General features: G+C 44.0%; 1 protein-coding gene across 1 annotated transcript in view; it reads right to left on the bottom strand.

Moving 5' to 3' along the window:
* Positions 1 to 11,757, bottom strand: part of LOC149448711 (adhesion G protein-coupled receptor E3-like) — a 104,475-nt gene extending 92,718 nt beyond the window's left edge. The window contains exons 1-3 of the mRNA XM_089651764.1: positions 11,727 to 11,757; positions 10,365 to 10,400; positions 1,084 to 1,272 (exon numbers count right to left, since the gene is read on the bottom strand). Coding sequence (XP_089507890.1) covers positions 1,084 to 1,272; positions 10,365 to 10,400; positions 11,727 to 11,757 — 256 coding nt within the window. The remainder of the gene's footprint in view (positions 1 to 1,083; positions 1,273 to 10,364; positions 10,401 to 11,726) is intronic.
* Between the last annotated feature and the right edge of the window lie 1,681 nt (positions 11,758 to 13,438).

Here is a 13,438-nt window from a genome sequence, read left to right as displayed (position 1 = left end):
GTTCAGAAGACGGGCTCTGTGAAATGTGTTACACAGCAGTGCCTACCTTCAGGGCATAATGACTACATGTCACAGAATTCTAGGACGTAAATGTGTGGAATCTTCACAAAGTAAACTTACAAATTTTGAGATTGTTCAGAATAATAAGAGTAGACAAAAAATTATTGAAATATAATGTGGAAATGAAAATATGATTTAAAATTTTGACCATAGAGACATTTTAAATGCACCTAAAGTAAATCAGCCATTGGCAAACCCTTTTTTTTTAGCAGCGCTTAAAGTGATTGGAAAGTTATTTACATGTCACTTACCTGCTCCTGGCTCATCCTCCCTTCTGAGTGCCCCCATAGCAAGCCGCTTGCTATGGGGGCACCTTTGCAGGCTCAATCCTGACCCAGGCAGTGTGCGTCTATTGACACACATAGCATGGTTTGCCCCCTCCCCTGGTCATTCCTCAAAGGATTTGATTGACAGCAGCAGGAGCCAATGGCTCCCACTGCTACCTAAATATCCAGATGTCCAGTGAGAAGAGAGAAAAATAAGCATCGCTGCTCTCATACACATCACTGGACTGAGATGGGGCTCAGGTAAGTATAAGGAGGGGCTGTAGGGGAGCTGACCATGAAAGGCAGAGAATGCATTAAGGTAAAAAAAACATAGGCCTTTAGAATCACTTTAAACTGAGTTGGAGATAGATAACACATGGGGCCAAACAGGTGTGCCCCAGTGTACAAGTGCTGACAAGAATCATGGCTGGCTGGAGGATGGAGGTAAGTGAGCTGAGGGAAGAGCAAAACTAAATTAAAAACTTACCCAAAACCATGATAGTTATCCTTTAAAAAAGTCAATTTAAGTGGCTTTACACCAAATTGATAAGTGGCCAGCGTTTACATTTTCTTTTCACTATTTGTTATCTATATTTGTAGTAGTATTTAATAAAGTATTATTGTGGATATTGAAAAAACAAAGAACACCAACAAATGTTACTACCCTCCTCCTAAGTTCCATAGGCAAATGCCTATCTGCCTACCTTGTCAATTTTTTTTAAAGCAACTACGTAGTGAACAGAGGGCAGTACATTACCAGTACACTGGCCTCCAGGGTAAGTGATTTTTAGCCGATCCATGTCATTGAGAAATCCCGGATTACATGCACAGTTGTATCCAAAGTAGTTTGTACGGCTGGTTTCTTCACAAGTAGAATTCATTGGACAGTCAGATGACGTAGAGCATTGAGGAAAATTAATGGCTTCTTGAGGTAAGTACAAGACTCCTACAATACAGAAGAGAAGTAAGTAGTCATATCATTTACAGTATTAGCTGCATCAAAGGAATTGTCACAGTGAGAGTGGAGACCAGGGAGTGGGCTGGATTTATTAAAAGAATATCCATATTAAAAGAAGACCAGGTCTTAGACCATTACTTACCCCCAAACATTATATAATTTATAATTATATTTAAAATTGCGTACACTCTTGGAATGGCGCCAAACTACGTCACTATAGGCAATGCTTTAAAAGCCTTTACAGGTTACCAGTTTAGTGTTACAGAGGAGGTCTGGTGCTATAATTATTGCTCTCACTCTGATGTTCGCAGCAATACCTCACATGTATAGTACGATCGCTGTTTAAGCATGTGTGCAGGACCAAGGCGTGCGTTTGCCTTTGCATGCGAGCACAGGGGGATGGGAGCGTTTAAAAAATTTAACATTTTTTTACACTCTTTCTTTACATTTTTGTAATCATTTTTTATTGCTGCCACATGAAATGTTAACATCCCTTGTTGTAGCAATAGGCAGTGACAAGTACTTTTTATGGAGCGATCTGGGGTTCATTAGACCCCAGATGTCTCCTCTGCCCTTACAAGCATCTGATCACACCAAGATAAGTGTTAGCAGATGCTTTACCAATCTAAAAATGGTGCTGTTTACATTTGGGAAACCAGGAGTGATGAAAATGCTTGTGGCTTCTGGTTTCCTATACCATAGAGATCTTCAGGGACCTTCTGGTCCTTGATCTCCATGGTAAGCCGGGTTTGGGATTGCCATCGGGACAGTAGAGCCCAGAGAGGTACTGGTGGGCGGTGGGAGGTGTAAATGCTATCCAGCGACTAATTAGCCTCTGCGATGACTTTTACATAAAAGTCTGCCGCCAGCTAAACAAAACAGTACTGGAATGATGCCTGTAGCTGCAGGCATCTTTCCGGAGCAACCACTTAAGGTCAAATGATGTACATGTATATAATTTGGCATTAAGTAAATATAGAATGTTCTCTTAGCAACAGGGCCGGATCTAGGGAGGTGCTGGGGTGGGCTGTGCCCCCCCCAAGATTTTACTTGTGCCTCCCCAGATCTCTGAGAGTGCATCCACTGATCCATGAGCCAATCTGATGTAGACAGGTGATGTAAGGGGGCACTCTCATGGGAAAAGTCCATGTAAGGATTTACTTTGATTGGGACACCTGATGTAAAAGGGCACTCTGATGAGGACACCTGATATAAAAGGGCACTCTGATGGGGGCACCTGATGTAAGAGGACACTCTGATGGGGACACCTGATGTAAGGGGTGTTGACACTCTGATGGGGACACCTGATATAAGGGGACACTCTGATGGGGACTCCTGATATAAGAGGGCACTCTGATGGGGGCACCTGATGTAAGAGGACACTCTGATGGGGACACCTGATGTAAGGGGTGTTGACACTCTGATGGGGACACCTGATATAAGGGGTCACTCTGATGGGGACACCTGATGTAAGGGGTGTCGACACTCTGATGGGGACACCTGATATAAGGGGGCACTCTGATGGGACACCTGATGTAAGGGGACACTCATATATGGACACCCGATATAAGGGGGCACTCTGATGGGGACATGGATGTAAGGGGTGTTGACACTCTGATGTGGACACCTGATATAAGGGGGCAATCTGATGGGGACACCTGATGTAAGGGGACACTCTGATGGGGACACCTGATATAAGGGGTCACTCTGATGGGGACACCTGATGTAAGGGGACACTCAGATGGGGACACCTGATATAAGGGGGCAATCTGATGGGGACACCTGATGTAAGGGGACACTCAGATGGGGACACCTGATATAAGGGGTCACTCTGATGGGGACACCTGATGTAAGGGGACACTTTGATGGGGACACAGATGTAAGGGGGCACTCTGATGGAAACCTGATGTAAAGGAGGACTCTGAGGAGTAGTCCTGATGTAAAAAAGGACTCTGATGAGGACTTCTTATGTAAAGGGGGACTCTTATAGGACATCTGATATAACCTGTGGGTACAGGTTTTGTTTAATCACCCTATCTAATACATAATAGTGTTTTCCAGGCCATGACACTGTGTGACAGATTGTGCTGACATTATGCCCCCTGACTGTTTTTACTGCACCCCCAGACCAGATAGGTTAGATCTGACCCTTTTTAGCAATGGGAAACTGTGTTACTTTCAATCAAGCAAAGCAACAGGGTCACTTAAATGCATGTCACCTTCCAGTTATTCACATCGATATGCAACCGTGCTGTTCCATTTAGATATATGCAAACCTTCTTTACCTAATCAGCACATCTACCCTGTGACACAAGAAAATGTTGGGTGATTCAGCTGTCTAGAATCCATCAAAAACTACAATATACGCAGGCAGTCTAATTCTTCAAAGCTGAGATCTCATCAGTTTGTAAAAACGCTCACATTGGTAGCTTCATTTTTAACAGGATCTTTTTATTGAGGTTTTACAATACAAAAGAGATAAAAGTCATAAAATAATAATATACAAATTTGTAAAATTATCCAACAAAATCGTGTGCTAAAGTTTTATCTTGGGCTTCCCATTTTTCCTATGGATGAATATTAAATATTGAAAAAAGTTATCTGTGCAATCTATTGCATGCATATTAATAAATTGGAAAAAGTTGAGGTAGTAAGGCGTTCTTTTCAAAATATTCTAATTATATATGAACTTTAAAGACGCTTTCACACTGCCTTACTGCAGTTTGGCCACAGAGCAGGTGCATTGCGATATACATACAGTAAGGGTTTCCCATAGAATTCCATTATGTCCTGCATTTTCGGTGCATTTTTTGAAAGCGCACCTTCATGCTGCATCTTTTCCCCCAGGCTCTTTTCAAACAGATTGCCAGGGAGAGGGGTGGTAAAAACAGCCAATGCCTATTTCTGTTTTATTCAAATACTTTTTCTGGCAGAGCAGCACTAGGCCTGTGTCTAGACATCCCAGAAAATGGTTTAGAAGGATCTTGAACCATACCTCCAAACAAGCTCTACAAGGATTAGTTGGGTCAGATACATGCAGCAGTCAGTCCATGGCACAGAGGAGTCAGGGCTTCTTCATTACGTGACTGTCAGGAGTGCATAAAAATAAGCTATTTACTAAGATCTTTTTTTCCCCAGCACTATATAGCATAAGGAGGAGGAGAGGGAGGAAATCAGTAGTTTTAAGCATATTTACGTATATGTAGCTTCCACCTTATGGTTATTGTAGCCTTACATTAGACAGGGGAAGCTTTATGGATGTAAAGGTTACATATAAATATACTTAAAACCATTGCTTTCCCTCCCCTACTGCCTATGCTATATAGCTTTTAGTCTTCCTTACACCCCAAGCCCTAAAACAATGCTGTTGGGCACAGTGGCTAAATGGTTAGCACTTCCACCTGGCCAATACTTGGGTTGTTGGTTTGAATCCCAACCCCAGCACCACCTGCCTGGAGTTTGCATGCTCCCCCTGTGCCTGTGTGGGTTTCCTCCGGTTTCCTCCCACTCTCTAAAGACATGCTGGTAGGTGAGTTGGCTCCTGTCTAAATTGGCCCTCGTATGTGTATTTTTGAATGTGAGTTAGGGACCGTAGATTGTACACCCCCTGAGGGTCTGATGGGAATGTACAATATATATGTAAATTGACGCCGCTATATAAGTACCTGAAATAAAGAAATAATATTGGGGAGTTGATAAATATTTGGGTCACTTTGCCATAGGGTACTTTCCCCCCCGGGCTCTGCCTGGGGAGAGTATCTGTATAAAGCAGTGGTCTCCAAACTGTAATGCAATGGGACACATCCTCCTACTGATATGAGGCACTATTCCTCCATTGACACCAACAATGAGGCACCATTCCTTCCACTGACGCCAATACCTAATTTTACAGATGACAAAATTGTACAATACTTTGCTTATGGGCTGCAGTCAGTGTGCAGTTAAAGTGGTTGTAAACTCTTACATAAACCCAGTGCAGTGACTGGCCTCAGGTGATACACAGAGACTAAACAAATCTTCCTACATAACTTGTACCCAGGGGCGGACTGACCATTTGGAAACTTGGGCACTGCCCGAGGGCCCGGGGTCAGTAGGGGGCCCCACAGGGGCGGACTGACAACTCATGGGGCCCCCGGGCAATAGGGGATCATGGGGCCCCTGTGTCTTTGCCCAAACTCAAAAAAGCCTATAAAAAAGGTACCAGAGGCATCTCATGGGGCCCCCTACTGACCCCAGGCCCTCGGGCAGTGCACGAGTTTACAAATGGTCAGTCCGCCCCTGGGGCCCCATGGGATGCCCCTGGTACCTTTTTCATAGGCTTTTTTGAGTTTGGGCAAGGACACAGGGGCCCCATGATCCCCTATTGCCCGGGGGCCCCATGAGTTGTCAGTCCGCCCCTGGTTGTACCTGTTTATCTGTTGTATTCTCTTCCCTACATCCATTCAAAGTGCTGAAATTTTTTAAAGTTGTCTGAGAGTTCAGATAAAAGGGGGTGCTGAGATTATACCCTGCAGAGCTCAGTGAAGGGAGTTCTGAAAGCTGATTGGAGGGAAGGGACACACTCCTATTCACTTCTCACAGGAACAGAGCTGAGACTATCAATCTGTTGGAGGTCCCTCCCCTGTCACCATTTTTCTCTTGGTGTCAAGAAAACACATCAGAAGTGACTCATTCTGATAGCAGAGTAATGAAGCAGCAGTCAGAGATGAAACTTAGTGCTCTTAGTTGAGACAAGTACACACCATAGAGGGATATGTTTTGTTCATATTTCATGTCTGAGGTTTACAACCACTTTAAGCAAAACTGTTAGCAGGAAAAGAAATAATCTTTCTTGGCAGAATAGATAGACAAAATGTCTTCTGCTAAAAACCTTTACTTTCTAGTATTTTTTATTAAGTTTAGTGATTTAAATAAATAGACTCAAATAAAGTCATTGTCATTGCTGATCTACCCTTCCTCTCCACTGGCAAATTTACATATCTCTACAAACGCTCTATTCAATTTCCATCAAACGTGGATTCCAGAGAAGGCAAGCTGATTACATCTTGAAGAGGAATATATTTGTTTGAATATGCCCTTGAAATTCTATTCAAAACTGCATGCTGATCATTGCTTCAAATTATATATTTTCTTTACTATGGCACATATTGTGTTCATGGCAAAGAACATTCTTTATATTCTGGGACACAACTTTCTTTGCTCATGTGCATTTCTTTTCTATTTTTATTCCTCAAATGCATCTCCCATCAACAGTTTAAAAATAGTTCATTATCCCCAAGAATTCCAACATGTTCAATCACTCGTTTTCGATGGCCAAACGAATATCGCTGCAGGCTCACTGATGGTTTGAAGATTGCACAATCGTTCTTTCGACATTATTATTATTATTATACAGTATTTATAAAGCGCCAATAGTTCACTCAGCGCTGTACATTACAATGGGGGACAGAACAAGAACAATACAATACAATGCAAAACACGAGGGATTCGAGGGCCCTGCTCTTTCGAGCTTACAATCTAGGAGGGAGGGGATAGTGGCACAGGAGGAGATAGCTGTGGGGGATGGAGTGGTAGGAAGAGTGGAGGAGGTCGGCAAGTTAGCAGGGGGTGGGGTAGGCTTCCCTGAAGAGGTGTGTTTTCAGGGTGCGCCTAAAGGAGAGGAGAGTAGGTGATAATCTGATGGGATGGGGCAGGGAGTTCCAGAGGATGGGTGACACTCTGGAGAAGTCCTGGAGGCGGGCATGGGAGGAGGAGACCAGGGAATTAGAGAGAAGGAGGTCTTGTGAGGAGCGGAGTGTGCGTGTTGGGTGGTACTTGGATATTAGGTCAGTGATGTAGTACGGGGCAGTATGGTGGACAGCTTTGTACGTCAGTGTTAGGATTTTGAATTTGATCCGTTGCGCAATCGGAAGCCAGTGGAGGGATTGGCAGAGGGGGGTGGCGGAAACGGAGCAGTTGGAAAGGTGAATGAGTCTGGTGAATGATTTTTCATTCAGTTTTCGACACATGTATGGCTGGCTTTAACGTATATGTAAACCCTAACAATGTCTGCTCCCTTTTGATCTGTTAAATATACCATTGAAAACTTTCTGTCTTTTTTCGACAGATAAGAGCAATAAAACACCTGTTGACCCTGTCAGAAATCTGATAGCGTCTCTCAGTTCACTTCTGTGGGCAACATAACACTTCTCCACTAATGTATCTGCAGCATATTTATAGGTGTGTGCAGCCTATTGCTTTGGAAGGTCTATGTGGACCATGGCTTTTGCTGTAGGATGTGACTAAGAAAATATCAGGACAGACCGACTAGAACTTCTGAACTTTATTTGAGGTTAATAAGAGGCACTTTAAATGATGACAGGTGTGTACTGACTCATATTTAACTTGATTTTGAGAGTGATTGCTTAATTCTGAACACAGCTACATCCCCATTAATAAGAGGGTGTGCACACTTATGCAACCAAATAATTTTTTTACATCACAGAAACCTGACATTTTAACAGGGGTGTGTAGACTTTGTATATCCTATATATATATATATATATATATACATATACACACACACAAATACACATATACATACTGTACATATATAAGTACACTTCTCTAATAAATTGAAGGAACACTTTTTAATCAGAGTATAGCGTCAAGTCAATAAAACTCCTGGGATATTGATCTGGTCAGTTAAGTAGCAGAGGGGGTTGTTAATCAGTTTCAGCTGCTTTGGTGTTAATGATATTATTAACAGGTGCACTAGATGGGCAACAATGAGATGACCCCCAAACCAGGAGTGGTTTTACAAGTGGAGGCCACTGACATTTTTTTCTCTACTCACCTTTTCTGACTGTTTTTCACTAGTTTTGCATTTGGCTAGGGTCAGTAGCCATAGAAGGTTCTTAACCCATCAGCAGGACCGATATCTGCTCCTTTGTGCAAGGAGGAACAGGATGAGCACTGCCAGAGCCCTACAAAATGACCTCCAGCAGGCTACTGGTGTGAATGTCTCTGACCAAACAATCAGAAACAGACTTCATGAGGGTGGCCTGAGGGCCCGATGTCCTCTAGTGGGCTCTGTGCTCACTGCCCGGAACCATAGAGCTCGATTGGCATTTGCCATTGAACACCAGACTTGGCAGGTCCGCTAGTGGCACCCTGTGCGTTTCACAGATGAGAGCAGGTTCACTCTGAGCACGTGACAGACGTGAAAGGGTCTGGAGAAGCCATGGAGAATGTTATGCTGCCTGTAACATCGTTCAGCATGACCGTTTTGGTGGTGGGTCAGTGATGGTCTGGGGAGGCATATCCATGGAGGGATGCACAGACCTCTACAGGCTAGACAATGGCATCCTGACTGCCATTAGGTATCAGGATGAAATCCTTGGACCCATTGTCAGACTCTACGCTGGTACAGTGGGTCCTGGGTTCCTCCTGGTGCACGACAATTCCCGGCCTCATGTGGCGAGAGTATGCAGGCAGTTCCTGGAGGATGAAGGAATCAGGGACCATTTAGCCCTTTTACAATTGGAGGCACCATACAAAAGTAACAATTACTAACATGATCTGTTGGCTCTCTCCAAATCATTGGCACAGCGAAAGGCATAGATGCCTTTTTTCCATTCAACCATTGCTCCAGTGCCGTCCCACAAGAATTGCAGCATATATGTGGTGCCCAGCTCTTGTCCTGGTCTCCTATCTTGCAGCCAAAATACAAGTTGTAGGCTTTCTTAATCATTCCTGTTATCCTCCTTTTTTGTGAGATAAAAATTATTTCACCGCAGATATAGCAGAAATTATCTGCTTTATTCACACAAGTTCGAGGCATTACTGAGTAGCCTATATAAGCATAAAACGAAATGTAAAGACGCTGTCGAACTACAATCAGCTACAGATACTGCAGCTTTTATGCAGTGAAGTGATGCAATTAAAGGCTAATATTGCATCATCTCAGTATACATGCAATTTTCTATTGGTCACCAGTATCAATTGCGCAATATGCAGCTGAAGTTGCATCATAATTTTGAATGGCTTACGTCATTAGATGGGTGAATATATCATGGAAACTAGAGCCAATCAACATTTTTTAGGGTCATTTTCGTTTTCAGCACCCCAAAATTATGTAAGATTAGCTAATTTTATGCCCAAAACTTTTTACCTGTTGAACAGTGTTATTTAAAATCAAGTTAAAGCTGGTTACTAGGGAAAGAAATGGGCAATGTGTGTTTCCCCACATTTTCTTTTCTGGGCATGTTGCACAATTTTTCAGTTGCTCCTGTTGAAGTCTACTGGGGCCAAAAACACTTGAAGCTTGCAGCTCAAATGAAGCTCATGTACTTTTTTTGAGCTACGAGCTTCAAGTGACACCATTATCAGGTGTGAACTGGGGGAACATGGGATTTTGTATGTTGAGCATTTTGGAGTTTTGAGTTAAAAAATGCTCAAGTGTGACTAGGGTGTCTAGTCAAGATTGCAAAAATAATAATGAAATAAACCACCTAAGGCTTCATGCACACTGCGTTTAGCTGCGGCTGCCTGTCATACTCAATGGGAGTAGTTTGACAGTTGCTGTGGCTTGGCAGGCCGGGTAGGCTGCTTGTGTTCTAGACATTTGTGCCTGGGGGAGTACTGCCCTAAACAGAAATACTGCAGAGAGAACTGTGCACCGCCCAGTCCTGTCCAGTCACAGCACCTGTCAGACTCCCATGGAGTTTGACAGGCTGCCGGCAGTGGGGTTGGACAGTGCACCTGTGGCCTACTCCCTTCAGTCACAGCCAAAAGCTGGAGCATTGTGCACCGAGGATTATTAATCAGTGTGCAGAAGGCCTTCAGCATACAGCCAGTGAAGATGGCAGTAAATTGTAGGCTCACGTATCAGCTGGAGAAATTTAACAGACTCTATTGCACAAACTATCCTAAGAGAAAGATATACAAGTGTGCACATCATCATGCATCAATGTAGAAGAGAAGGAGACATGACACCAAGAAGCACCACAAACCCATCTACTCAAAGTTCAGTCTTTGTGAACCCTTATCAATAGCATATCGATAACCCGCAACAAAAATTCATTTTCTTAGGAGCTTACCGATTACTGCAAACCATTGTATTGCAATACAGACACCTGAGGAAAAAAATAAGAAAAAATGCACAGTCAGTCCCTGGTCCACCAAAGCAATGCACAGACAGTGCCCAGTCCACTACAGCAATACACACTCAGCCCCCAGTCCACCATAGCAATGCACACTCAGTCCCCAGTCCACCATAGCAATGCACACTCAGCCCCTGGCCCACCATAGCAATGTACACTCAGCCCCTGGCCCACCATAGCAATGCACACTCAGCCCCTGGCCCACCATAGCAATGTACACTTAGTCCCCAGTCCACCATAGCAATGCACACTCAGCCCCTGGCCCACCATAGCAATGTACACTTAGTCCCCAGTCCACCATAGCAATGCACACTCAGCCCCTGGCCCACCATAGCAATGTACACTTAGTCTCCAATCCACCATAGCAATGCACACTCAGTCCCCAGTCCACCATAGCAATGCACACTCAGCCCCTGGCCCACCATAGCAATGTACACTTAGTCCCCAGTCCACCATAGCAATGCACACTCAGTCCCCAGTCCACCATAGCAATGCACACTCAGTCCCTGGCACACCATAGCAATGCACACTTAGTCCCCAGTCCACCACAGCAATGCATAATCAGCCCCCGGTCCACCATAGCCATGCATATTCAGCCCCCGGTCTACCATAGCAACACACACTTAATCTCCAATCCACCATAGCAATGCACACTTAATCTCCAACCGACCATAGCAATGCACACTTAATCTCCAACCGACCATAGCAATGCACACTCAGCCCCCGGTCCACCATAGCAATGCACGCTCAGCCCCCAGCTCACCATTGCAATGTTCACTCAGTCCCCAGTCCACCATAGCAATGCACGCCCAGCTCCCAGTACACCATAGCGAAGCACACTCATTCCTCAGTCCACCATTGCAATGCACACTTACTCTCCACTCTACCATAGCAATGCATACTTAACTCCCAGTCCACCATAGCAATGTGCGCACAGCCATCAGTCCACCATTGCAATGCACTGTCAGTCCCCAGTCCACCATAGCAATGTGCACACAGCCATCAGTCCACCATAGCAATGCACACTCAGTCCCCAGTCCACCATAGCAATGCACACCCAGTCCCTGGTCCACCATAGCAATGCGAAATCATCCCTTGGTCCACCGTAGTAATGCACACTTAGTCCCTAGTCCACCATAGCAATGCAAACCCAGTCCCTGGTCCACCATAGCAATGCAAAATCATCCCTTGGTCCACCGTAGCAATGCACACTTAGTCCCCAGTCCACCATAGCAATGCACACTCAGCCCCTGATAGACTATAGCAATGCACCTACACCTCTTTTGTCCAGACACTCACCCCACAGCAGTTGTCCTCTTGAGCTAGTCATTGTGTAGTGGTATATAGATAAGCTCTGAACTAAAGATATTAAATAGAGAAGTTATCTCTTCACCTAAAAAGATGACGACACGCTGATTACACCATAGTTCCTCACTAACATTTTCAAAAAAAGGGAATAAAAAATCTTGCAGGGTGATCATTTTATATTTCATTTAAAAAAAATCATAAGATTGTAAATAGCATTAGGTTCTAGAAAATAAAGAGATAAAAAAAATACCTTGTATATTTAGATTAATATATTTATTTTGGGTTTAGAGTCAGAAACATATTTTACTCAAGAAGAAAAAACTGTGTGTAAAGCGAACATATTTTTTTTCTTTAGCTTTTTGTTAGAGCAGTGGTGTAAAATTTATAAAGAGCATAAAGGTTACATAAGTATCCATAAGTCAAGTGGGGGGCACATTTAAATCAACTTTTTTTTTGTAGTAATTTCCAATTCAAAAACTTCAGGCAACAACTCTATGTATTGTAATAAAACCAGGCATTTATAACAATAAAATCCTTCTTTGTCAGTAAAAATAATCCTCAGCACTGGTGTCAGTAGCAATAATAATAACAACCCACTTCATTTACTGGTGTCACTGACTGTGGCAGAAATAATAACCCCCTCCACCTGTCTGCCACATACCCACCATTCCAGGCACTTGCACTGCCCCTGACTGCCACCTACTTGCACTCGACCATTCTGCTAACAGTGCACTGACTTCCATTTACCTATCCTCCACCACTCTGGTTGCACTGATGTTGTACCTGGCTGCCACCTAGCCTATACCATTTTGCTGACACGGGCAGTGACCCATTTACCTTGTTTAGTACTGACCTGCCCAGACCCTTCAATTACGCCCTGAAACTCAACCTTCTAGGCTACAGACATGTGTTACCACAGAACCCACTTACCCATGATCCATCAGCTTGCCGCTGGTCAACCTGATGAGGAAGGGCAACAGGTGGCCATAATCCAGAGCATGCAGAAAATATTACAACAAAATCCTGCTGCTGCCGGGCCTACATTTTACAGAGACACCCCTGTCTTCTGCCTTGTGCAGCATCTGCTCTGAAGAACTCTGGGAGTTATAGTCCTGTAGTTTAGGAGTCCTCCAGTTGCATGAGCCATGTGAGAGGGCATGTGGACGCTGAGAGCAGAATGCAGGGAAGATGGACGGGGTACACTCGTCACCCATGCTGCCACTATGTATTACACTGGACAATTGGAGAGGTAAATCTCCACAGAGGGGAGGACATAGACAGCAATAAAAATCTGATACCATGTCTAGAACTGGCCATACACTATGTGAAATTCACTACGTGGATGGTTCTGTCAGCCCCTTCCCATCGACATCCTTTGATTGAAAAATCGAAGGAGTCAGATGGAAAATTTCACCCCAAAATTTCACCCCAGCAATTGCAAGCAATCAGATGCAGCCACTGTTTGGGGATGCGGAAAGCTGTGCTAGTAGGACTGATAAACTCCAGCCATGTAGCACTATCCTTGTAAGGGCCATTGGATTTGATTTGGGTCCCCCTATGCTCTGCACAGCCAGGCAACATGCATTTTCCACACTTGTACTTTTAGAGTCAGTAAAACAGTCATTGAGTTGGTTTTAATTGTTTTTTATTAGGGGGTTAACAACTTGGGATGGGGTCTAGGTATGTAGGATGTCCAAGGAACT

This window comes from Staurois parvus, unplaced genomic scaffold (genome assembly GCF_062004578.1).
Source record: "Staurois parvus isolate SC_StPar_1 unplaced genomic scaffold, SC_StPar_1.0 ptg000662l, whole genome shotgun sequence".
NCBI classification, from domain to species: domain Eukaryota; kingdom Metazoa; phylum Chordata; class Amphibia; order Anura; family Ranidae; genus Staurois; species Staurois parvus.
The sequence above is the reverse complement of the archived record's forward strand: the minus strand, read 5'-3'. Positions and strand labels throughout refer to the sequence as shown.